A 25,569-nucleotide genomic window follows, 5' to 3' on the forward strand; every position below is an offset into this window, starting at 1 on the left:
GCTTGAGAGTGCTATAATTAATGATCTATCAACTCAAGAAGCGTTAAAAAGTAGTGGAGCCCTTTATGAGCCACCTTAAGATTACTTCCTCTGACCAAGGGACAAAAATCAAGTATTCAAAATTATTTATTCGACCAAAATAAAATTTAGTGTTAAATCTAATATTTCTAAAAAAAAACCTTCAAAAATTAAAGTGATACAGTACTTTTCAGGGTATGGAAACCAAAATGCAATGATCTAATCATCTGTTAAGGCATGTGTTCAGTGTTTACGAAACTTTGCCACCTGAAATCTCGCACTTGATTTTGGGGAAATATATCGACTTTGAGGAAATAAGTAGGGTATGTAGATTTGATGAATTTTCATAAAATTTCGCCAAATGATTTCGGAGTTAATTGCAAAATGAAACGTGTCAGGGAATTTTTAAAATCAAAATTATTTTAGCATAGCGACCACTTGAGCAACACGTTGGGTAATTGTTTGCTATTCCAGCTTTGAACGCGGATATCTCGATAACCAATCAAAATATCGACAAAGCTTGACACCTTTCTGTTGATGGGTGTCTTGTGAATAACAATGTACAGCTATTTCACTCTCGCAACAGCGTTTGATACGCGATAAATTCAATGGAGCGCGGTTGTTTGTTAGTTTACGTGCTCCTGGTATTTTTAATGTAAAAGAATCGGTAAAATTATACTTTTGTCAGAAACTACATTTATTAAGACTATTAAGCTGTCTATTAATATATGGTTTGGTAAAGGTTTCTTAAAACTGGCGCAAATTTCTATCTTATCCCTTCCCCCTGATGAAGGATGAAGTTTTTGCCGAAACGTTGAGATTATTTTTGAAGTAATATTTCTCAAACACGTTGATAATTCATCGAGAGAAAACAAAGAAAATCACTACTGTGACTAAAAAATTTGGACAACTTTTTTAGCCTTGAATTTCTCCAAGATTTATTGATTATTCAGTGATCATTTGAGAAGCCATATCAAACACTCGAAAGTGTGCTTCATCAGATTTCCAAACACCTCGAAGTCGTTTAAAAAACTCGGCTGCGCCTCGTTTTTTCGACCTACTTGTCAGTGTCAAAGACGAGATCATCAAACACGAGAAAGCGTGTTTCATCAGAAATCCAAACACTGAGAAGTAGGTTAAATAAACGAGGCACAGCCGAGTTATTGATGAAACGCACTTTCGAGTGTTTGATATGGCTTCTCAAATGATCAATAATTCTTGGAGAAATTCAAATCTAAAGTTAGCAAAATTTTATGGTAATTAGGCACACATATCCAAACCACGGTCACGGTGGTCATTTTCTTTGAGTTCTCTTGATGAATTATTAATAAATTTGAGAACTATTTTTGACATAAATGGGTTCTACTGTATAACCTGCTAAAATAGCCCGAATTTCACCTTCAAGTGTTTATAACTCAAAAACAAGCTTTGTGACCCTCCATTTGTCTTAGAAAGTTTAAACTTTGGCGATTTATGCTTTGAATTAACGAATAGAGTGCACTGCGGGTTAATACAAAAGCTGCCTTGAGGGATCCCAAAACTGAACTTCCCACATAAAATCACAGTTAAATCCACCTGTAAATAGAACACTGAAGATGCACCTGTAAGCCCCTTTTGTTCAAACCTGATGTGACTATTAAGCTTTCCTACTTTCCCCCTCCGAAAAAATACTCAGGATAGTTGAACCCACCACAACGCTTTGTCCAAACCAACAGTGGAGGCAGGCACCGATACTAGACTACGCCCGTTGTTTCTCATTTGATTGGATAAACGGTTCAGAAATAAATATTCGTTGTCAAAAATTACTGAATATTTTAGCATTTCATCGCGGTAGTTAATTTTTTTTTTTTGATGCAAAAAATTTGGGCGGGGAATGGAAAATCTTAAAAATGCCTGATATGGGTCTTACATTGTTTGAAACAATTTTATGACGTACAGTTTAACATAAATGTGCAGTACCCACTGAGACTAGAGGCAAATACTTTTCTTAAGGGCAAGGATCACATCTACAGGCTAAGTGCTCCAGGTAAGTTAAAATATTTTTTCAAACAGTAGCTGCTTCAATATGAGTAGAAGAGCACTTGGAATAAACTACCTTGCCTTTCATCGTTATCTTCAAAATCTCCCAGGTTTAAAAACATCATGTTCACTTTATTTTTCGTCCGAAGGAACGAAATGAACAGGTTCATATTTGGTTTTTATCGGAAATAAAGGGCGACAATCAACTGTTGAACGTCTTTGTAGCAATATTATTGCATTCAACTGTTAACAAAATAGAACCACTTGAAAAAAAAAAAAATTCCCGAACCTTTATTAAATCACTACTTTTGCAATGCGTAAGTAAGAACGTAATTTTTCAAGTAGGGATTTGTCCCACGAACGGCTCACACGAAGGAACAAGCGCAATTTCAAGGGACAATTTCAAGTATTTTATGGTTGCTTAAATCCTAGTCAAGCAAAAACAGGCTTTTTGTTTAGGTGGTTAATTAAGGACAAAATCGGAATAACCTCTCTTCAGGGGACACTTCCCTTTGTCCCGACCGTGTCCGTTTCGTGGAGGTTCCACTTTCCGAATTACTGTGAACCTCATTATGAAAGCGAGGCTAAATGCAAAGCTTTTTATGTTGAAATTACTTTTGTTTGTATATGAATAAAAACTAATTTTCATAATAAAACCTTACACTTAACCTTGCTCTCGTAATGAGGTTCAAAGCAACTCGGAAACGACCTTTTGAGCCTTGGACGGTTAGGCTATTTGTGATGTCAAATTACGGTAATTTTCATGTCACTGTCATTAAAATATTTCATTGTCATTAATTTGCAAAGTTGAGACTTAAGCATAGAGAAAATATGAAAGGAAATATGCAAATTGTTAGAACAATTTTATGACAGTACTTTCATGAAAGCGGTGTAATTTCACCCGGCACTATAGGACGAAGAATAATAATTAACGAAAATTAGAACATAGTAAACATATTGCTATTTGATCCGGTAGCGAAGTTTAAAAACCATGTATAGATAGATACCTTTCAAGATTCAAATCAGTTAACACCAAACCCCGAGCTTTTTTAAAAAAGGCGCTCTTTCAATGCTTTTGTCACGTGACTGAATGTGGACTTTGGTCACGTTATGAATCGGGTCAGTCTTTGTCATGGATGGAATGTACAGAGAGGAAGGCCAACTCCTTTAACTCAGTTCCTCTCTGATTTGTTGTGTCGTTATTTAATCCTTAGAATAAATGATCGTGGCGTTTTCAATAGACACTGAGAGGCTCTCCACTGAGTTACTTAGAAAACAAAGCTCAGGTTTTAAATGGCTGTCAGTGTGTTTAACGTCATCTTGGTACTGGTGTTGTCCCTTGTAACTCTTGGTTAGACAAAACCAAAAACGTAGTAATGCCTCTTGACTAAAACAAGAAATGGTTAGGATTGGTTTTCACCAAAGACAAAAAAGCATACAGGCGAAAGGGAAGGTTCCATGAAGAACCCTCGAAGTACAAATAAAATTAATCAAATTTCATTCAGTGAGTGAATCAAGTAGATGCCTGTCTTCCGTCAGTCAGTTAAACTATGAATGAAGAAAAAACCTTGAACAATTGTTGAAATATTTGAAGCGAATATTTCGTGCTTGTGCTGGAGCTTGTGCCACCGTATATGTATATGCGCGTTGGAGGCGCTCGAGATGTTTCTGCTTGTGTTTTGGTCACTGGAAAGAGCCAGACCTAAATGGATACTTGTTGATCAGTTACGCTTGGTAATCTTTATACAGTATGGTATCGTCACTAATCGTTTGGTAAACCTCTGATGGGAAGTGGGAAGTCATCAGATGATAACGGGCGCATGATATGATGGCTGAACGTGATCGCCCGGTCGTAAATCCACATATCATGACGTAAAACTTATTTTCAATTAAATAGTTACAGTGTGTCGTGTCCGACAACTTATTTTTATATTTGGAGTCCCGAGCATGGACGCCTGGCGATTTCCCGCCAAACGTCACAGCATCCGTGAGTTAGTACTTTTTGAACATCTAGCTGCTCCAACGACAATAGTAACAATATCATAGTTTAGCCACTGATAACTGAGATCATTACCTTAATCTCTTTTTAAATTTTTTCTCATAGGGGAATGTGGTTCGGTAACGTGCAAAACGGACGGTGCAGAAATTCACTTTCTAAGTGGTAAGACCGCGAAGTCCAACGACTGGGACTTCACAACACATGTTCCCCAGTTCCAGCTCAGCACGTGCCACCAGCGATGCGAGACCTACTGCAAGGAGGAAGGTCCACAAGGCATCGAAGACTGGCCAAACTGCAAGGCGTTTTCATCCTACGTCGAGAGAGGAGGCACTTGCTGGTGTTACGGTTGGAGCAGTGTGCCCAGCTGGTATTCCGACAGTGGATACGATTCAGGATGGTGTGAAAATTAGATCTGTTATTGTAAACAAGGAGATGCATTGTAATAGAGATGATGGCTAAGCAAAAAAAAAAAAAAACTATTAAAAATGATAATAGAAAAAATATAAACGTTTTACTGAATGGTGCTCTGACATGAGACTTACAGCCTTGAATGATGTGCTGCCAAAATGTAACCCAGCGCTGACTGGCTCATAACACAAGCATTATATTTTAGTGCACGTGGCGTTGTTTCTATTTAGGCCGCTTTTACTATCTGACATGTCTTGATGACTGGTGTTCTTAAAATCACACGCAGCGTTCAATGACACATTGCGAATCTTTGATACTTAGCTGGGATATAACGTAGGCATTCTATTTTCCCTCCCAGGGTGCAGATTTTATTAATGGCGACCGGCTTTTTCTTTTCGTTGGTAAGTTTGCTCTTGCCCTTATCGTTTTTTAAACGGACTGTGAGAAAGTCTAACAATGGTGCTGCAATTTATGTTGGAAGGGCCGCGACCGTGCGTAATCTTTTTTGTTTTTTAACGTTCACACTACAGTTGACTATCTTAACAAACTTTATCCACTCTCCACTTTATTATTATTAACAACTGTCATTTACATAAGGTTCATTTCGGCCCGCTAATAGCAGGTGTTAGTCGAGGTGGGCGGAGATAAGGGGTACAGCAGTGAGTGATAAATTACGTAAATAAATAACTTTTACAAAATCGACCACTTATAACGAGTAAATTTAGCTGCGAAACTAAACTAAATAAGATTTTAGTATACTTTATAAATTAAACTTAATCGTCCTCGGCCTCTAACAACGAGAATAACATGTCATTGATACGTTTTTTGAAAGCTCTCCTGGGGAGTTGACGAAGTTCATCGCAAATGAAATTTTGAAGCTTAGCACCGAACCTAGCGAAAGAACCTTGGTTTGGATGCAGTCTCGACGGGTTAATATAAAATTGTCGGAGGAAGAGAACCTGGTCTCATGATTATGCTTTTCATTAGCTTTAGTGAAGAGATTACTAATGTTAGTGGGAACAGTTAAACATGAGACGTGGAACATTATTGAGGAAACTGTCTCAACGTATAACATATTTAAAGGAGGGATTCTTGATGAGGTAAAAAAAGGCACCGCATGCGCTCGGGGTTCAGAGAAATACGTCAACCGAAGGACACGTTTTTGTAGCACGAGGATTTTTTGTAGATGGGATTTGGCAGCTTGGCGCCAGCAGCCAACCATAGGATAGATAGGGTAGTATCAAAGAGCGGTAAATACTTAATAGACTGATAAAAGGGACGAGGTGCCCACTTATTTTTAGTGCCAATGTAACAGGAACGTTTCTATTGGTCAGTTGCCTCCAGCATGTCTCATATCGTTGTTTGTGCACGGTCAAGGCCAAGAATGCTATCAAAAACGTATATATAACAAAGAAGTTTGTCAGGCTTCATAATCATTGCCTTTCATTAAGTTTACTTTCATCAATCTGATCATTTCGGATAGCGCAGCTTTGTCTTGCTCGTTTGATTGCTCGCCGCTCTAATACGCCTTAGCAGTCTTCGTGGAAGACTTTGAAACAACCTGAGAAAAAACGTTTATAGACCATTAGGCGTTAGCAGATGGAACAAACCACAACATAAAGCTTTTCGCACTTTGTGAAAAATCGTATTTTTTCCACCGCCAATAACATGTTGGAAGCGCATGTTATACGCTGTTTTCATTTTTAAATGCTGACCTTTACATCAAAGCAAATAAAAAATTTCAATTTATTGTTATACAGATGAAGTAGCCGAATATTTAATGTTTTAATAGAAGTGACTGTAGTTTCAACTTTTCGTCTCATTTTGTGTTTATCGGTCTAGTTTTTTGCCTAACGTGCAAGAAAATATTTTTTGATGAAAATTATATCTCAAGCCAAACTGAATTGTAAATAAAATGGATTAAACATTGTCAAATATATGCAAAGTAAATAACGAAAGCTCGTTAGAAGTTAACCAAAAGGTGTTAATGTTATTCTGCAAACGAAAAAGTAATTAAAGGAACACTACGACAGAAAAAAGAAGGCGACACTATCAGTTTGAAAATACTTCGCTTACAATACAATATTTCGGATTTACAGGAACTTTCACTGATATCTTCTGGTAAGATATATTTACAAATATTTACGTGCAGCGAAAAAACTGCATACAAGTACAAGCTGTAGATTAGTCATAAATCTAACATATATTACTGAAATGCGTCGTATGAAAAGTTTCCTATATCGTGGAATCGACCACTTTAATTTGATCAAACATTTATTTTAAAACCTAAATATTATTATAACCACAAGTAAGAGAAAAAAATCCACACGGTCTCTAGAAAGCAATCTAAAATCAATCTAAAATTGATATTTTTTCTTCAACTTATCACCAAAGGTCTCAAATGTAAATTCAACTTAATGTGTTTTTGGCTCCCAGAGACAGGCATCAAATCTCAAAAGTTAAGGTTCTGCAACTTGAATATCAATCCTAAACTATGACCATTTGGAGGAGTGCAAGCTATTGGGAAGTAATACTCCTCTTTTATACTGTCTATCGTGTTTTACAAGGTGGTTCGAGATTTCGAGTCTGTAGATAAAATGTTAATGTGCGACAAGTCCAATTAAGCGTATTGAGTCGTACCAGTTTAGTTGTGAAATTGTTTACAATGCAGTACAAAGTAATTGTAACTTTTACCTTGTCAGTAAGAATCTTATGCACGACCTTTCGAACGCAAGTCTGCTTTACATTATTTTCCTGTGGTCTGGCTAAATTTTTCTAAAGTGGTTTGGACGGTGATTTTGCTGGCAATAAAGGAAAATCGAGACGTTTGTCCATTAAAAATGAAAACCATTGAGATAAACCTTCCTGCCGTTTTCCTTTACTTTACACTTTCGCTCTTTTAATTTCTCCTTCTGCGGTTGACCAAATCGTAAACGTACCGTCTTCAGTTTGTGCGGTACTAAATGGTTTTTAAAATGTGATTCGGGATTTTTTTTAAGATTTCAGGCTATCAAGAATACACAATAGTTCATTCTAAATGCTTTTCGAAAAGGCTTTGGTTGTCGGCAGCTGATACTCAATCTTAAGTGATCTATGTTAAAGTGATCTATGTTATAATCAGTGCCGCCGATTTTGACCTGAAATAGAATAATAAACTTGAGATCAGAGTAGTCTTGTAAAATGTTAGCTCAAACTTTAATTTGTGGAAAATTATGACTTTTGATTCAATTTGGAATAATATTTGTCGTTGAGACTGAAATTGTACGAACAGAGGATCTTAAGACATTTATCGCATAAAACAAACAATAGAGAATATTGGCATCAATTAAGTCTTATTTCCCAAAAGAAAATAATAAATCTTTCGGTAGACCAATATGGCAGCCGCAGACTTTGTAGTATTTTGGTAGCCATGATGTCAAACGTGATATTTTTAGGATTTTATCAACTGGAAGGACTAGCCCAAGTATAAATACAGGTGTCGTTTGTATTGGCAATATTGGACTTCGCTGTGTGAGTGTAAAAGTGCACTGGGATGCGCTTATTCGATTGTTAATCATTATTCGAGGAATGTAAGAATTCAATCACATTTACAAAAACATGGGGTTAAAATACTACTACCAAAATGGCTAAAATCTAAACAATTCATATTACATAACACTGAAACCTGTTTTCCATAACTACTGTGCCTCTAACTGTTGATTTAGCGATGCTCGAGACTTTACGCTGAACGGCTTGTACACGGCATTTGAAGATAGCGGGGCTATCTTTAACTTTTTTAGTCATTTTGTACACTAGAATACAGACAATGATCAGGGACAACGTTATGGACAAACAAGCTGTCAACATTTTGGGTATTAAAGACGTCTCAACTTGTCCGTAGATTTTCAAGTCCAGGGCGACGATTGAGTCCAAAATGGTGTCCCTTCTTCGTCTCATTTTTCCCTAAGACGAATTGTCCTCTGCGACGGCTTTATTTGTTGAAAAATTCTCCGTCCGTTGTGTAGAGTGTTAAGTTGGCCAATTAAAGCCATTGTTATCAAATAAAGCTTTCGGTTCTTTTTAAAGATGCCTTTACATGGAAAACTTGGCAACATCGTGTTGCAAAGTGTAAAACTCCAAACCCGTGCCTTCACACACACAAAACGAAAAATTGTTTTGTTATTAAATCCGAGTTTGACAGTAATTCTTGTGCATAAGCTTCTCTAGTGATTAAAATTAATATTCATTTTAAATAAGATGTTTAAGCAGACGTTCAAATTCACACGTCAAACACAAGATTGCTAAACCCAAGGTGTTATTGACTAACATGGCGAGATAAACGACCGTCGCTCTTTTTGTCGCCCGTGAAGACCTTGATAACCTCAGCCGCTGTTTTTGGGATATTCATGCATACACCGAATTTGATGGCCATGTGACAAGATATTTCAAAATTTAGTTTATTGTGTACATATATTGATATTGGAGCAAGAATGATAGAATCCAAAGAAATTGAGCATCACCACCGCTAGCCTGCGTAGCTGGGCGGTTTTGGTGGGCGGGAAAGCCGTGCCAAAACGAGTGGTGCAGCTGCGGGGGACATGGGGCGAGAGCCACGATAGTGGCGGCGAAGCCGCGTCAACGAGCATCTCATTTCCCTGCGGCCTCGCCACTCGTTTTGGCCCTCGTGCACGGCCTTCCGGCGAGCCCACCAACAAAAACCGCCAGCTACGCACTGGCTACACCACCACCACCACCACCACCACCACCACCAACAACAACAACAACAACAAATAAACAAACAAACAAATAAGGAATATAAATCCAAAACACTCGAACAAAAGAAATATATGTGTTCAATTGAGAAAGACCAAAGTTTCCATACTTTACTATTCCGCCATTGCAAGCAATGCGATGATTTTTACTATTTGGCTTTGGCTACGTTACGTCCTCAGAAAGCAAAGGAAACACTTGGTAACTGATTTTCTCAAAAATTTCCACTTGGTCGCAATTTAACAGAACATATCGAAACGAAACGAAAAACCAAAACAAAACGGAAGCAAACACAAAAACAAACCAAAAAGCGTGGCTGAACTAAGCATAGTCATAGAAAGGCATGAAATGTTTATTTAATTTTTCTTGATGCAAATCGTCTGTCGCAAAGCGTCTACAACCTATTAAAAAGGAGCAAAGTTTTCTTTGGCAGTAGTTTTCACATACGTTTATGCATGACAAGTTTTTATTTGCTCGCCGATGTGTGGGACGAAATATAACAACTCCAGTTGACAACTTTCCTTGCCTAAAACCTAGGGAGGGTACGTATGCAAGTCTCTGCCAAGACAGAAATCTTTCAAGGAAAAACGCGCCATATTTTTCTTCATATACCTGTAAACATCTATATCCTTGAGCAAAAAAGACTTACTTTTTCACTTTTTCGTTTATCACGGAAATTATTGCTTCCTAATTGCAGATTAGGAGTTATCTATATGGCTTCCTGAATGTTTTGAAACTTTTTATTGCTCACGAAAGCCGAAGACATTTAATTAAAGACGGACGAAATCAGAATGGCAGTTAGCGCAATTTCTCGGCAGGTATTTCCTTCATTTTTTTTCAGGAGTATTTATAATATCAATCACTCACTCAGTTGAAACAAGAAAGGTATCTCTATTGCATTTATTTATTTTGAACTAACATGAAGAAACACTCAATGCCACGTTTGCTACACCAGATAGACTAGAGGATTTAGTAAATGAGCTTCATTTTCAAATAACGCATACATATATATCTTACGAAACCAAACAAACGCCGGTAAAGCTAAAGATCTCGAGCTAAACTTCAATACCAAGGCTGGGTTATAGAATTAGTTTTAAATTATACGAAAACGTTTGATAGCAAGAATCCCGTAGCCAACTTGTCTTTTACAATTGTTTTCTATGGAGAATCATCATTTGGATGACAACTTTTTTTTATCCCAACATAAATTGCTGAGTTTAAGACACCGCGTGTCAGTCTCCAGTATAAATTTGATCCCTTTCTTAATAAACAAATTCACAGTAAGAAGAAATTTAATATACCACTAAGAAACGAATAAATGATTGGATATGAACCTGTTATTACTGCAATCTACTGTCCTCCAATTTGCGACGGAAATTTATGGCTTTCAAAAATTGCATCTTTTTATGACACATGATTAATGAGGATAATTTCCAAGAGAGATTTTTGGAGACTCTTTCCGTTTTAATATTTGCTTTATTTAAGCCTTTCAAAAGTATAATGATTTCCTTTTGTTGACAACTGAATGCAAATATTATTGCAAATTAAGCGCTCGCAATTAGAGCGAGAGAGAGAGAGAGAGAGACAAAAATAGCTGGCCAACATTACGTAAGATCTGACCAAGCTGGCCAACTTACTTGCTTTCTGGTAGGGAAAATGATTATTTGTTCGCCTTGTTTCTTTGAACAAGAGTGTGAAACTGATTCGAGGCATTGTGAACTGATTCCATCGTGAGCGTTTTGTTAAAGCTTCAAGAGATCACAGGTCTTGAAAAGGGAAAATTTACTAATCCACTTGTCATGCGCGCTATTAATAAAACAAGGAAAAGATATATTGCTGTTTTTTTCTCTATGTCACTCAGACTTTCTAAAAGCCCTTTCCAATGTTATATTCCCTCTTCACTCTTCATGTTATGTTGGTTTTGGTTAGTCCCTGTCCGACATAATCTATCTACCTTCTTTAAAAGGCAACATTGAATATATTGATGATAGCTGATAATATGAAGGGGAAAATTCTAGATTGAAAAAAAAAAAAGACAGTAAACAATCTGAAATGAAAATTTCAGTGAAAGATAAAGCATGCTTCCTCCGTTGGACTTCTCATGACGTCATCGATCATCGACTGCAGCTTCCTGTCTCGATATACAACACTTTCTCTTTCTTTCCTTTACTGTTTTCACTGTCTTTCATGTTAGTGTTTTTGAAATTTTTTGTTTCCCTGTTATGTCCATCGAAGCAGTTTTAACTTTCCTGTGGTTAGCGTGTCGCTTACAGCGTTTCCACTCCTCTAAATATTTAAATAATTATGGTTTAATGACCATCTGCCGTGTGCACTTTGTTTTGTGTCATTTTAAATCACCGCTCGCGCTCAAGAAGCAAACAACACAATCTCCTTAAACATAAGCGGTGTTTTGCGCCAAGCTCAAAGGACGTATAATGGCGGAAAAGAGAATTTTGCTTCCTTAATGAGTGAACAACTAATTATCGACTAACAAGGTATGAAGACAAAAGAAGTTAATCCCCGAAGATGACTATTATTTACTGCTGAGATAAGAACTGAAACCTCGAGTACTGTGCCGAAGAGCACCTTCAAGTCGTTTTCAACTTTTAGCGTCAGAGCGGGTTTGTTGTATGATATTCATGTTGGTTGGTATTTTTTTCTGTATTTTGGATAAACAGGCATTGCCACTTTACGCGATTGCAGCAGTGATGATCCATCGAAGGCCTCTTGCATGGATCGAAAATAGATTTACTAATGTTTCTGCATTGCCATACGCTCACAAGCAGATTTGTTAAATTTTGGGTACTCAGCAATTTTAAGACATTACATTAACGCTGCCCAAGAATAACAGTAGCAGATGCTTCTTCGTTTTACCTCTAAGCTGCAGCAATTTCATCAAGACTTATCTATTTCTTTCGCTCTCGTATGCATCATCCGTCTGTTCAACGCAAGCTGGGTTCTCTTTAATTTATTGACCCCACATCTAACCAAGCATTGGTTAGTTCTTTTAAACGCGTTTTCTTTTCTCAGTCAACGACTACAGTTGATGCGTACGTATATCATTAAAAGATGTACTTGCCAGGGTACGAATCAGCATAAAAGTTGTGCTGCGTCTATATTGTATGTTCGGGAAGCTTGCATCATGTGACCAGCTGAGTAAATCACTGGACTAAAAGTGAATCAACGATAAATCTGTGACTGAGTTAGTAACGATATTCTCTCTTCTATTTTGTCACAGACTACTTATCTTTTATCTTGAAAAACGCAAAGGAACGATGAAGAATCGAACACATCTACGTGGTAAGTTTGATATACTCACTGGTGGTAGATAAGTGATAGGTAAGACGCACTGCAAACAGTTGCTTAATTTATCATGGTTCTATGAGAAACTAGACTTTTGAAATGTTTTCTTTTTACCTACATGTTTGTCTCAGCTTTAGTGCCAGAATTTTGTTGTGACGCGCTTTGTAAAACAGCCATTAACCATGGTAGACCATTAGCATCAAGCCATTATAAACGCACTAACTGAACAATGCAGAAAAGATAAACAGCAATTATAAGCAAATATATTTTTCTTTTATATAATAGCCCCTGAATTTAAACTCAAAAAGGTTTTCTCTTGCAATTTCTTTGATTCCATCTGTTTATGTAATTCATTGCCTACAAGAAAGACCTCACTCGCCTGTGGTGATTAAAGTCTTAAAGCATTGATCAGTGTACCAAGTAATGGACAAAGCTCAACGAAAGATTAGGCTTGGTACCTTCATTACCATTTACCGATAAGTAAGTGGTAATGAGATGGTAGATGAAATAATCGGCTTTTTTATGTAGCTTCGATCCATCGAATCAAATTTACCTGCTTGAGGCCTTACTGACAAATACTAAAGTAACACTACCAGTTGTATCTGTGGATATCATACACCTTGCAAACATGCATAATTAGCAGCTTCAAGCTAAGACTTTCGGCGTAAGCGATCGATGAAATCGATGATCCATGGAGAGCAATGGCAATTGACACAATCGATAAAGATATTAGAAATCGAAGACTAATCTATATTGACGAAAGTATTGTGATTTTTAGTAAACATCATGCAACCAACATTGATTTTTGTCCTCTAATTTTCATTTGCTCCGGCATTTCATCGTCTACTCGTGTCCAGAGGATATGGCGTGGTGGTTTTCGTTTACAGGCCTTTCCGATTTTTTAAAAGCCAAACAACCCAAACAAACAATTGGCATGGAAAATCTCTTAATATTTAAGCATCAGTATATTATACTACGACTTACGTGTATGTTTTAGTTTTTATCTTTAAAGTCACTATCCCGTAGGGGCACTTACTGCAAAGGTGACGTGCCCTTTAATACAGGAGCGCATTTGAGATAGAGGTGCTTAATGGAAAGAAGGAGTTTAATAACTTGAATAAATCTTTAATCGGTACTTATTTCAGTGCTATGACGTCAACTGCTGGTCAATGTACATCTTTTCTTTCTGTTCACAGGTTTGTTGAGAAATGGAACAGACCGTCCCGTATTTCAAGGGTATTACCAATCAATTTCCATGGGTCCTCTTGTTGTCTGGAGCATCCTCCATAGTGTCATCGCGGCGTCAATTATATTCGCAAACACTCTTGTCATCGCCTCCTTCATCAAGAATGCTAATCTGCGCACGCTGACTAACTGTCTCATAATGAGCCTCGCCTTGGCGGACTTCCTTGTGGGTCTCGTTTCTGTGCCTGGTTGGCTAGTGCTCATTCACAGAGAACACGATAGGCATTTGGACTGGTATAAACTTGTCATGGAAACATGGTATGTCTTTGAAATTCTCGGAGGAGTAGGTTCGATCTTGCATCTGCTCGCTTTGAGCTGGGACCGGCTGTGCGCGATCGTGTGGCCACTGAGACATCGCTCCTACACAAGAAAGAAGTATGTGACTATCATCTGCCTGGCATGGCTCAGTGCTACGCTTGTTTCGGGTCTGTCAGTGCCTGGAAACAGGATTTCGCCCCAAGTCTACAATATGTCTGTTATTTGCCTGTGCTTTTTCATGCCACTCATCCTGATCTTCGTGGCCCAAGGAACAACGCTGTATACAATCAAGCGCACCACTGCAAAATTCTATCGTAATTCGAGTCTTAGACGAGATGTAAGAGCGGCCAAAACAATTGCCATTATGATAGGCTTGTTCTTGATTGGCTGGCTCCCTTTCTTTTCGTTGGGCTTGGTGCAGTTTGTTCGCGGGGATTTAAGTGTCTTACCAGCACACGCAATTTTTGCTGTCAAACTGTTGCAATACAGCAATTCACTTTTTAACCCAATTCTGTATGGGCAAAAATTTCCAGAATTCAGAAAGGCTTACATAAAGATTTTATGCTCTGCCAAAGCATACGGTGATAAATCGCGGTTTACAAGAGGCTCTTTCGGGCGTAGAAAAGGATTTCGAGCTAGTTCATCTACGTTTCTACGACAATCCAGCGCATCAGACGGGCAGAGCGATAAGCTGTCACACATGACGCAGAAAGATGGTGCTTTAGTGCTCATGGTTAGCGGACTATGAGACAGGTTCTGATTTGCGTCCACGGTATTAACCGTCAGAGCGGAAAAAACACGAAAAGACATGTGCAAACTCTGCGTGAGCGCGCCGGGTACCAAAACTTCCAAACATGGCAACAATTTATTTTTTTTTCTATTTTATAATGTTTACTGTGCTACCGCAGATACCTCGGTAAGTAGCGATAATTTTCCCACACAAGAAGATAACTGCAGATGTATCCTTGCTGTGCCGGCTCGATTATGGCTTCTTAGACTTTGAAGCCCTCAATGTACCTGCGGCGTGTAAACAAATCGCCATAGAATATCGTTTCAATATCACTTGTTTTGGGGCCAAATATGAATTTTATTGTAACGAGGAACATTTAGAAGTAAATAGAGATAAAGCTTGGGTAGCACAGAGTCCATTTGCTGTGTTAGCCACGCACTAAGACCTGCACCGCAAGTCCAATTTCCGTTCTTGTCCTTACATGGTGTTACTAAAATGCCCGGTCCAACTTTATAGCACGTTCGATGAAATCGGACAAAGTGTTTTTTACCTCAAAAGCCACTGCTAAACAATTTCAGTTCATTCACGGGTCACTTGAGCCTGCGAATAGATATAGACAGAAAAATTGCAGAGAACGTTCCTCCGCTCTGAAGTATTAACCCTCATTAGTTGTAACACTGTACAAAAGCGAAAGCTAAAGATTTCACCATATTTAGGAAAAGGGGAACGTATAAGGCAGGCTTCTCTGGCAACATGGGATACTCTTCCTGAACAAATATGGTGTACAATCATTTATCTCGATTTGTTCTGTATTCTCCTATTAGGCGACAATAAAGAAAATCATTTTACAGAATTCTGTGGAGATTCGACCTCCTGATGTTTTCACTAATGCCTTCGTAAATGGACCACAAATTTACACCGTTGAAACATTTTAAAGGCTAACGCCATTAATTGTAAGCAAATGGATTGGGTGATCGTTTAAGTCGATCGCAAGTACACTATGAATTCCGCTATTTTCTCGTTGCTTTTTTGCATGGTTATTTCCCACGTTGAAGTTCAGGTGAGTTCGCATTACAATAATAGTCCCAATTGTTATGTATGCCGGTTCAACTAATGCGCCGCATACATACAGAAGTATTCGATCATCAAGGAGTAAATTTTGAATTTCGAAGAGGAGGATAAGCGGTCCAAAAATAACAGATTTTTATTTTTTTCGCAGCAAATGGAAACTTTAATATTTAAGCAAGCTATTGAACTTCTGAACTAACTAAACGCAACCGAAACTAGCTTGAGACAATTAATTTTGTTTTGCGATTGCATAATACATAATAATACACTATTTATTTTTGAGGTAAGCTATTTTATTAAAATTAGTCAAGACATTTTTCGGCTAGATGCGGCGCGATTTTGATACCACGAAACGATGTAATTATCGAAGCGCCTCCGCTAAGTTTAAAGGAAACACTGAATGTACTTATGGGATCTATCAACTCGAAAGTGTTCGGACGCTCAAAACAGTAAATACTAAATATTTAATGCATATTACTTAAGCCTCGTTCCGCAACAGGCGTCGCATCAGCTCATGATTGACACCTTGCTGACAGTCATCTCGTTTCAGGTTTCTAGTTTTCCGCGGGCTAGTTTAGTATTAATTTAGTCTTGACTCAAAATTAGTTCAGTAACTCAAGCAAATTCTCTTATGAAAAAATTCTTCCTTATGTTCTGTTTTCCTACCTTTTGGGCTTCCTTCATTCGGCTGTAAAGTTTTTCGATTACTGCATTTCTCGACTACTGATTACTGCAGGATCTGAGGAGAATCAGGACTTCGCTGATGGAACCAATATGGGTCCCTATCTTCTGCCGCGCACTTTTCTGCACACAGAATTCCTTGGGGTACAGGGACATTAAAGACGAGTCTGTTTTATTTGCGTTGAATCCACATAAATCGTAGTCATCCGACAGTGATCCGATAATTGCGTGTGAGGTTTGACACTGCAAGATCATGGTTAGATCTCATATCTTCATGTTTGCTGCAGATGATGGGTCTTCCCTTTAAGCTAGTTGCCCATTTTAGCTAAATTTCTACCAAAATTGGCTTTCGTTTCTCCGTGTCCAGGGGTTCGTCTGAGCCCCGAATATGTTTACAACTGAAGACTCTTCGATCACAAATCTGTAATTTTCGAATTCTTAAGTCCATTTTAGCACTTAAGCCACACAAAATACCTTATAACGTTTCCGCCTAAATGTAGCCAAGCAATTTTCTTGTAATACTTATAAGTCAGTTCGATAGGACGTCCTGCGACATTTGTTTGTCATGCCAAATTGAAAATGACCAAAAACATGTCCGGAAGTTAATTCAAATGAGACAGCGACTGGAGTGGTTTTGAATTCAAAAAGTCAGGGATAATTCACCATGGCGTATGATGTTACCATGGAAATAATGCTTTTCTAAAACGAAAAATTGAACCGTCTGACGTTGATAGAAACCGCGTTACTACTACTGACCCATGTTGGAATAGAGATTAAGGTGATGGTAGACAAAATTTACAGTGCTGTCATCAAATGCCTTTCTTTGTTTTAGTCTTTCAGTCACATCCATTTGGGAAAAAATGGCCTCGTCGCCCGTAGCTGTTTAGACTACCTGCAACGTGGAATATTCGAGAACGGCTTTTACTGGCTTTTTGACAATCAAAACAAGAGATATGTGGCTTATTGCGACCTCTCCTCTGAGCCAGGTGCAGCCTGGACCCTAGTCGTGTCTTGGAACAGGGCATCAAGGAGCTTGCCTCATTTCCGAAGCAAAACGTTTCTCCAAGATGCACCTATCAACCAGAATACGCCAAATTGGAACGCGTACCGCCAGTCTCTGGCCCGAATGAAAAGCCTTCGTAGCCGTTCCACACATTGGCGCGCAACCTGCAGCTTCGACCAACCCCGCTTCCAAAACTTGCAGAAACCAATTGATTACAGAGATTACATCAGGGGCAAGTTCAGCGACCTGGATTTCATGAAATTTCTTGGTTATGGCCACTGCTTTCCGGTGAACATCCGTGGACACGCGGCTGGCAGTGGCACCACGGTACAATTCTGGCAGCTTCAGAATTTGTACTTCCCTCACGTGGACAGCAGTTTCTCTGGCTGTGCGTTCAAACCTAACTCTGGAGCAGTCCCCAGTGAAGACAACTTTGGTTTCTATGAGTTTTTCAACAGCAACTTCCGCTGCACCGCGGGAGATGATGCGACGACCCAGTGGTGGTTTGGTGGATACTTGGCTTGATTGGAGCGTGACTCAAATCAAGGAAGACAATTCAAAATGACCAGTGAACGTTTCGTATATAATTACTTCCTTTAAACAGACTCTTTCATCTTTCAGTAATGTACATGAAAAGTAGAAGTAATACTTTTCTTATGGTTAGAAACGATTTGATTTTATACACTGAAAAAGAAAATTGAAATCTTCTTTAAGACCAACCGCCAACAACTGTCGGTTTGCAGCTGTATTATTCGTGGAAAATTTTGTCTGTTTATGGTCTTTTCTAAGGCTCTTCTCTTAAAAGTGTACTTTTTAAAACCTGACCACTACTACAGACCATTTTTTCTGTGTTGTTTGTAGCCTTTGTCATGAAGATAGAAGCAGTGCCTTGGAAAATGTCTCAGGAATTAGTTTTTCTCTTGTAATGATACGACCAACAGTGGCCATGCCAGCATCTGTTTTATTTCTTATAGTTATATCACTGCTTGACTTTTACATTCAGGCTATGACAATAAAGGAAACGATCACCAAATATAAAACGCCTTGATTTTGTAATAATTTCTCCTGATACATGTACACCATGTATACCATAAAAAGTACATGCAATTGGAGAACAGGGTGTAGAATGTACAAGTTGATATTGGGATTTCAAGGGTAAAAAGGAGTGTCATTTTAACTCGAGCTGTACACCCATTCCTCTCCCTCGCAGTCCACCGAAGAAGATTGCAGGAATAAACACAAACGGTGTATGAAGGAATTGATCGTTACTTTTCAGGCTTTAATTCGCGAAAAAAAGAAGGCAGCAGACAGTGTTGTTCTAAGCAAACATCTAAGGACGTCCTTTTTTGGGTATTTTAAATTTCATTAATAGAAATAGAAATCCTTTAATTCGCCCGGTTGCAGCAAACAGAAAAGTGAACGTGCTGGCCTCAGAGGCCTGCAGCGAAGAATTTCAGCAAGAAAACTTTGTGAAACATTTTATTCTCGGAAGTTAATAAAAAAAACGTCAGCCTTGGTGATAAGAATGTGGTTCGGAACTAAATAGGTAAAAGCAAGTCGTGTTTGAATTCAGCGAAAATCGGGAAAAAATACAATCTGCACCTCCTTTGTCCTTGCCTAAAGGCAAGTTTGCTGGCCTAAGGGTTATTTGTTATGATGGTGTTGGAGTTACGTATTGCTTGTCAAAAACTCTGGGCGGAAAAATGAACTATTATTATACACATATGACACATGCGCATAGCAGACAAATTTGTGCCCGTCTGTGCGTTATGATAACGCACAGACGGGCACAAATTTGTCTGCAATGCGCATCAACACAAGCTTTTCTTTCCCTTTTGTAAAAACAAAAATCTAACTGATCAACAAATTAAATGGGACAACAAAAGTAACATGAAGTTTAAACCCGGTATAACCACACGTGTCCTTTATTACAACAAAGCCAATTAGACAACTGGGAATGTGCCTTTGTCGGGTAGGCCTTTCAGAAGTTTTAGTGTTATCTGCTGCAGTCTGTGTTTAAATAGCTTGGTTTGTGTTCTCCCTGAAAAGAAATCTCTGTTTCTGTCACATTACAATTCATTACAATTCATTACAGTCCACAATGACAAATTTACTTATCAATCGATTTCCCGACTGCGAAGCCATGCCTATGGCTATTTTGGACAAATTTCAACCTGTAACTCTTCAGGGGGTGTCTAACATCATCCGGGGTGCTAAAGTGAAAAAAAAAAAAAAACACACACACACACACACAAACAAAAAAACGCTGATGACACAGACTTAATGTGCGTTTAAGACCTCATATGCTGGTGACCTTGAAGCAACCAAACTCAAGCTTGAGACTTGCATTGATAGTGTCAATGCCTGGTTGCTGACTTTAGTACATGCTTTCGTGACTTCTAAGTAAGGTAATTCTAATGCACGTTTTTGTATGGCCTTTTCAAGTATAAGATCCAGCGCCTGCAATACGTGCTGAACTCTGCCGTTAGACTAGTTACATTGTCTAGGAAAAATGATCACATATCTCCAGTACTAATGGAGCTTCATTGGTTGCCAGTTGAACAGCGCGTAGAATTTAAGACCTGATTGTATACACATAAAGTAGTGATTAGTATGGCACCTGTTTATCTTCAGGAACTTTTAGACTTTTATATACCTGGCCGTAGCCTTAGATTAGGAAATATGCAACTTCAAAAGACACAATCGTACAATTAAAAATCGTACGAGTTCAAGGCATTTTCTATATGTGTCCCCCAGCTTTGGGATGCCCTTCCACTGGAGCTAAGGATGTGCAATTCCGTAGGTAGCTTTAAGAAAGGCCTGAAGACTTATTATTATCACATTACTTACTACAGGCACCACCTTTCCTGTTAAAACAGAATCTTTTCTGATTAGCTTGGTGGTATTGGTGAGTATCAGATGAAGTTGCCCTTTGTGGCTCGTCCTTATCCTCCTTTGCCTTTGATTTCCTGATAACGTTATTGTGGCCGGTAGGTAGAAATACCTTTTAAGGATGACACCTTTTAAGCCGTGAGGATTTAACGTCAAGGACGTGGAATATTTCGGCAGTTTATTTTCTCGCTACCAAACTTGCGATTCTTATGGTACCAAGGTTTGCTCTGGAAGAGGTTTGGTCCAGCAATTTGGAAATCAAAGTGTGCAGGTATATTGAGTTCCCCTTACATGTCCATAAAGGCATCTATCGCTGGTGCTGCTTATTTTTACGTGATACCCTGGTGATCTTCATGTACAAACTGAAAGATACTAGGAAGCATTGCTTCGGGGATTACAATATATAGGATTACTCCGCGGATGAAGAACACGGTGGGAGTAACACAGGTGACATTTGTTTTGCTTAGATTTTAACCTCTAAAAGCCTTTCAGACTTCACAGAATATGGCCTCTCTCATTTCTTCGGAGAAGGCATCAGCAACTCATCTCATTCAGTATCACGAAAAGCAGCACAGCAACACGCTTACAAAGACCAAGCAGATGACTTAAATTGCTAACTAAACAAAAAATGTGGTGAATGCGTGAGTGATCGTAAAGGTATTACGTATACCTTGATCGACGACACCACCTCATCCCACTAGAGTGGCAATTAAAAAGTGAGGAGAAATTATATTGCAAAAACTATAGTACACTTTTTGTTTGCAACAGGACAGCACATAGAAATTTTAAGGGACGTGTAACGTTTTAATAGTATAATACTTGAACCAACGTTTCCTGAGCTGAAGGTTTGCCTGTTATCAAATGTAGGGTCTAAAGACATGACAGAATATATAACGGTGACTAGATATCACCAAGAGGTAGAGTAAATTTCCATTTGAAGTGTAATGATAAAAATAGTTAACCCATCAATAAGGTTTCGTGTTTAAACACTCGCATTGCCACCAGTGAAATCACATTTTATGTGGTGTTGTCGAGGAGTGACTCTGATTGTACTGCTCTAAGATTAGATTTTGTATCAGGCGATAGTATGAAATAATACAGTGATAAAGTTCGATGTATATTGAAACAAAATGTTTTCATAAATAGCCTAGTACATAGCTGACTGTAGTTGTTTACTATGAAAAATACGAGGATCGCTCGGTTATCATCACTGAATTAAAGTGCTGATAAGAGCTAATATACTAGCAAAGCTATGAAAAGCGTTAAGCGTATAAGTCACGCTATTTCGAGGGTTCTTATATTTTGGAAACTGGTAAGAAAATGGCATGAAAACCACAGCCCCGCAAGATTTAAATCGTTTCTACACGCAGCGAAAAGTTACAATTTATGAGAAATTTATTTGAGAATTGATTTTGTTTGGGTGCTGTGCTAACATACGTCTTGAACTTGGGAGTACCGATATTTTGATATCGGTACCTTGATCAATGATGAACACATTTCAGTTCTACTCATAACCCCTCGAGAGCTCCATCGATATGTTTTCACGATCGATTTGTTTTTTCATTCCTGTGCGTCTTGTTTTCTTCGCTAAGTTAGTACAGGGAAAGGTGGGTCTTTGTGAAATATTTCATTTGAATACTTTTGTGAAGTCACCAAGCCGGTTTTCTTGGTGTTCACTTGTCACATTTTCTCGGTGTGTGATATTTATTTTTTAAACTGCACTGAATACAATGCAGAATTATCCATTTCAGTAAATTCCTACTTCTGGTAAATAAATGAGAGACCAAGAAAGCCTGACAAAATTTAGGCTTGAAAAGGTTCAAAACGCTTGACCTCTGCAATGCCAGTGCAGTGCTCTACCAACTCAGCTATGAAGCCAGCTGGGAGCTTCAACTCAATGGATACTGACTGTGAATTTACAAAATGACCAAAAATACATGAAATATATATGTATTTGAACCGCAGCTGAAAGAATGAATAAATAAGAGACCATCGCATTTTGTCTTGTTTCATTTTTTCATTCTTTTATCAACAGTTCAAATTATACTCAGTTGTGTAAGTTCAAAATCAACATGTCTCAAACGATACACAAACGTAACTGAGAAAAAGGTTAAGGGACCAACTGGATAACTCCATCTTTTATTTAACCTTTCTTAAAGACAGTAGAATACTACTATCATTGTTCAGTCTTCTGAAGGAAACGACTGAAATAGCAGGGACATGTCAGTCACTCTTGATGGAGCAAATTGGGGCAGCTCAAGAAAAGCAGAAATGGTCTATGCCTGGTTCGTCCAGACAGCACAGCAGTGAGTAGCCTGAGTTTGCCTATTTTTTTTTTCATATACCTTCCACGAGGAAGGATCTTATGATACGCAGTGCCAAAAAGGGAATGATGAGATATCAGACTGCACAGATAAGATATCACATACTACACTTCTTGCGCTTGCAGAAAAAAAAATGCAAACGAGGACAGCGCCCAGCAATTCAAGGACGGGTGATGGCACTTGAATTAATATTTCCGGTACTTGAAGGGTCGACGTCTTTTTCAAAACAATTTTGAGGCAGTAATATCAAAACGTGACAAAATATCGAAACTAGAACTAAAGTATATTCTCAATTTAAGTGAGAAAAACAGATGAAAGTACACTTTGTGTTTGCAAACATGGAAAAGAAAACAGTACCCAGAAAGTTATTAGGTGAGGTAGTATTCTAGAAGTAACACTTGAAACGAGGTTTCCTGAGCTTGAGGATTCGTGTATTTTAATACATCGCGGTTTTCACGGCAAATAGGCAATATCAAAAAGCGACGAGATATGGCAACAGGACTAGTAAGTGTTCAAATAGAAACAGGTAACTCTGTTGGATCCATTAAGTCCCACATAATCACGTACGTTTAATTTAATCCATTCTACAGCTGGAATTACAGATCATGATCGGCTACTTGATAAAAGATACAAAGTCCTCTCATTCCAAAAATGGGCGTTGTGTAGGGCTTAATTTTATTGGCAAGAAGTTGTGATTCTGCAGAAGCAGATGGATGGTGATAATTTAGCGAAGTACTAAGTACTCGTAGAGGTACTCGCATATTGAAACAAAAATTGCCCAAAGGACACTTAATAACTGATGATAATCATCTATCGTCAATTATACAAAAAGCGCTGGTCGAATAACTTCTATAACACCAGTAAAACAAATATATTTAAGTGAGTCATTTAGCTTCAGGAACTTTGATTTTAGAAACTGCTATTAAATGTCCGTGACAGCCCAAGTCTCGCAAAGTTAAATTGCTTGAAGGATCAGTGAGGATAAGTCAGAATTTTAGAGGAAAAAGGAAATTGTCACATGCGAAATTGTTAAGTTAACAATTTCGCATGTGACCTAAGCCAATATTATTCTCGCACGTGGAAGTACCAATATATGTTGATTTTGGCTCGTCCTTGTTACGGGGTAGGTTTATAAGTGGTAGGTTAACAAATTCAGCTCAGTTCAGCTCGTGAGCTTTGAGGAGTTAGTACAACATGAAGGCTGTTGTTTTCTTCTGGATTTTTATTGCGGCTTTCCCTCTTGTCCAAGGCGAGGTGGGTTCTTTAAAATGCCTCAGCTACACTGTTTTGTTTCTCCATCCAGCTGCTTTTTCTCAGAGTTCAGTTGTCACCTTCCAAACTCGGTCTTTCATCAAAATGCAATTGTTGGGACTACGTAGTGTAAAAAAAGTTCCCCCTTTTTTGTTTCTATTGGACCAAGGCTTATGGCCCACGCAACTGATATTTCTTTCAAAATTTTAGTCTCAAACTTTTGCATTGATAGTAACAGGATTAAATACATAGAAATATATATCTTTTGTATGGATTAATAATTTAGGAAAAACAGTTATCGAACAATATACACTAAGTAAAGAGTTATGGGTAAACTTTTGCTCGAGGCGTTTCGAAGTGATATGCGGACAAGTTTTGTTTAAGGAACTGAAAGAGTGATGTTCGTTTCGTTATTTTATATTGTAGTCTTCTAATGAGATCCATCTGGGGAATAACGGCTTCATTGCCCGCTCCTGTCTCGACTATCTGCAAAATGGCATGTTCGAAAACGGCCTCTACTGGCTTTTTGACGATGAAGGAAAGCGATACGTCGCTTATTGTGACCTTTCCTCTGAGCCGGGTGCAGCATGGATCCTAGTCGTGTCTTGGAACAGGGCATCAAGGAGCTTGCCTCATTTCCGAAGGAAAACATTTCTCCAAGATGCACCTATTAACCAGAATACGCCAAATTGGAACGCGTACCGCCAGTCCCTGGACCGAATGAAAAGTCTTCGTAGCCGTTCCACTCACTGGCGCGCAACCTGCAGTTTCAACCAGCCCCGCTTCCAAAACCTACAGAAACCAATTGATTATAGAGATTACATCAGGGGCAAGTTCAGCGACCTGGATTTCATGAAATTTCTTGGTTATGGCCACTGCTTTCCGGTGGAGTATGTGAACATCCGTGGACACGCGGCTGGCAATGGCACCACGGTTCAATTCTGGCAGCTTCAGAATAATCTCTTCCCTCACGTGGACAGCAGTTTCTCTGGTTGTGAGTTCAAACCTAACTCTGGGGCTGTGCCCAGTGAAGATAATTTTGGTTACTATTACGCTATCAACAGCAACTTCCGTTGCACCGCAGGAGATGATGCGACGACCCAGTGGTGGTTTGGTGGATACTTGGCTTGATTGGAGCGTGGCTCAAATCAAGGAAGACAATTCAAAATGACAAGTAAACGTTTCGTCTATAATTATTTCATTTAAACAGCCTCTTTCATCTTTCAATGATGTAAACGAAAAGTAGAATTATAGTTATATCACTGCTTGACTCTTACGTCCTGCAGGTTATGACAATGAAGGAAATGATCACCAAATATAAAACGCCTCGATGTTGTAATGAATTCTCCTGATACATGTACACCACATATACCATAAGAAGTACACGCTATTTTAGAACATGGTGTAGAATATATATGTTGATAGTGGAGTTTCAAGGGTAAAAAGGAGCGCTATTTTAACTTTGTCTGGACATATTGAAGACGACAACAGTACTCAGTAAAAAGCATGCACAAGCATTACTTTTTGCGGAAGGCTACAAACGATTTATCGATTTAGCGTGACATTCTCTGTACACCCATTCCCCTCAAAGTTGGTAATTTTATGCTTTTTAGGCTCATCG

General features: G+C 38.5%; 3 protein-coding genes and 1 long non-coding RNA gene across 5 annotated transcripts in view; all 4 read left to right on the plus strand.

The window, feature by feature from the left end:
• Positions 1–1,955: 1,955 nt before the first annotated feature.
• On the plus strand, positions 1,956–4,272 carry LOC146450173 (uncharacterized). The gene is made up of 3 exons (XR_014860371.1): positions 1,956–2,048; positions 3,324–3,388; positions 4,142–4,272. It is a non-coding gene; the product is annotated as an uncharacterized LOC146450173 (long non-coding RNA).
• A 5,699-nt stretch (positions 4,273–9,971) lies between these two features.
• Positions 9,972–15,541, plus strand: LOC146450174 (beta-1 adrenergic receptor-like). Of its 2 annotated transcripts, none has more exons than XM_085100664.1 (3): positions 9,972–10,011; positions 12,432–12,493; positions 13,693–15,541. In XM_085100664.1, exons 2-3 carry the CDS (start codon positions 12,469–12,471, stop codon positions 14,745–14,747), a joined length of 1,080 nt encoding a protein of 359 aa, XP_084956790.1. In that variant the 5' UTR covers positions 9,972–10,011; positions 12,432–12,468; the 3' UTR covers positions 14,748–15,541. The 2 variants fall into 2 exon arrangements, with proteins under 2 accessions (XP_084956790.1, XP_084956789.1); XM_085100663.1 differs by lacking the exon at positions 9,972–10,011 and adding an exon at positions 11,749–11,838.
• Positions 15,542–15,719: 178 nt separating this feature from the next.
• On the plus strand, positions 15,720–18,704 carry LOC146450175 (uncharacterized). The gene is made up of 2 exons (XM_085100661.1): positions 15,720–15,789; positions 17,311–18,704. Exons 1-2 carry the CDS (start codon positions 15,730–15,732, stop codon positions 18,004–18,006), a joined length of 756 nt encoding a protein of 251 aa, XP_084956787.1. The 5' UTR covers positions 15,720–15,729; the 3' UTR covers positions 18,007–18,704.
• Positions 18,705–23,842: 5,138 nt separating this feature from the next.
• The window catches only part of LOC146450176 (uncharacterized), a 2,082-nt gene continuing 355 nt past the window's right edge, over positions 23,843–25,569 (plus strand). The window contains exons 1-2 of the mRNA XM_085100662.1: positions 23,843–23,951; positions 24,375–25,569. The exon at positions 24,375–25,569 is cut by the window's right edge and continues 355 nt beyond it. Coding sequence (XP_084956788.1) covers positions 23,892–23,951; positions 24,375–25,079 — 765 coding nt within the window. The 5' untranslated portion in view covers positions 23,843–23,891 and the 3' untranslated portion in view covers positions 25,080–25,569. The remainder of the gene's footprint in view (positions 23,952–24,374) is intronic.

This window comes from Pavona decussata, unplaced genomic scaffold (genome assembly GCF_977016875.1).
Source record: "Pavona decussata unplaced genomic scaffold, jaPavDecu1.1 SCAFFOLD_484, whole genome shotgun sequence".
Lineage (NCBI taxonomy): Eukaryota > Metazoa > Cnidaria > Anthozoa > Scleractinia > Agariciidae > Pavona > Pavona decussata.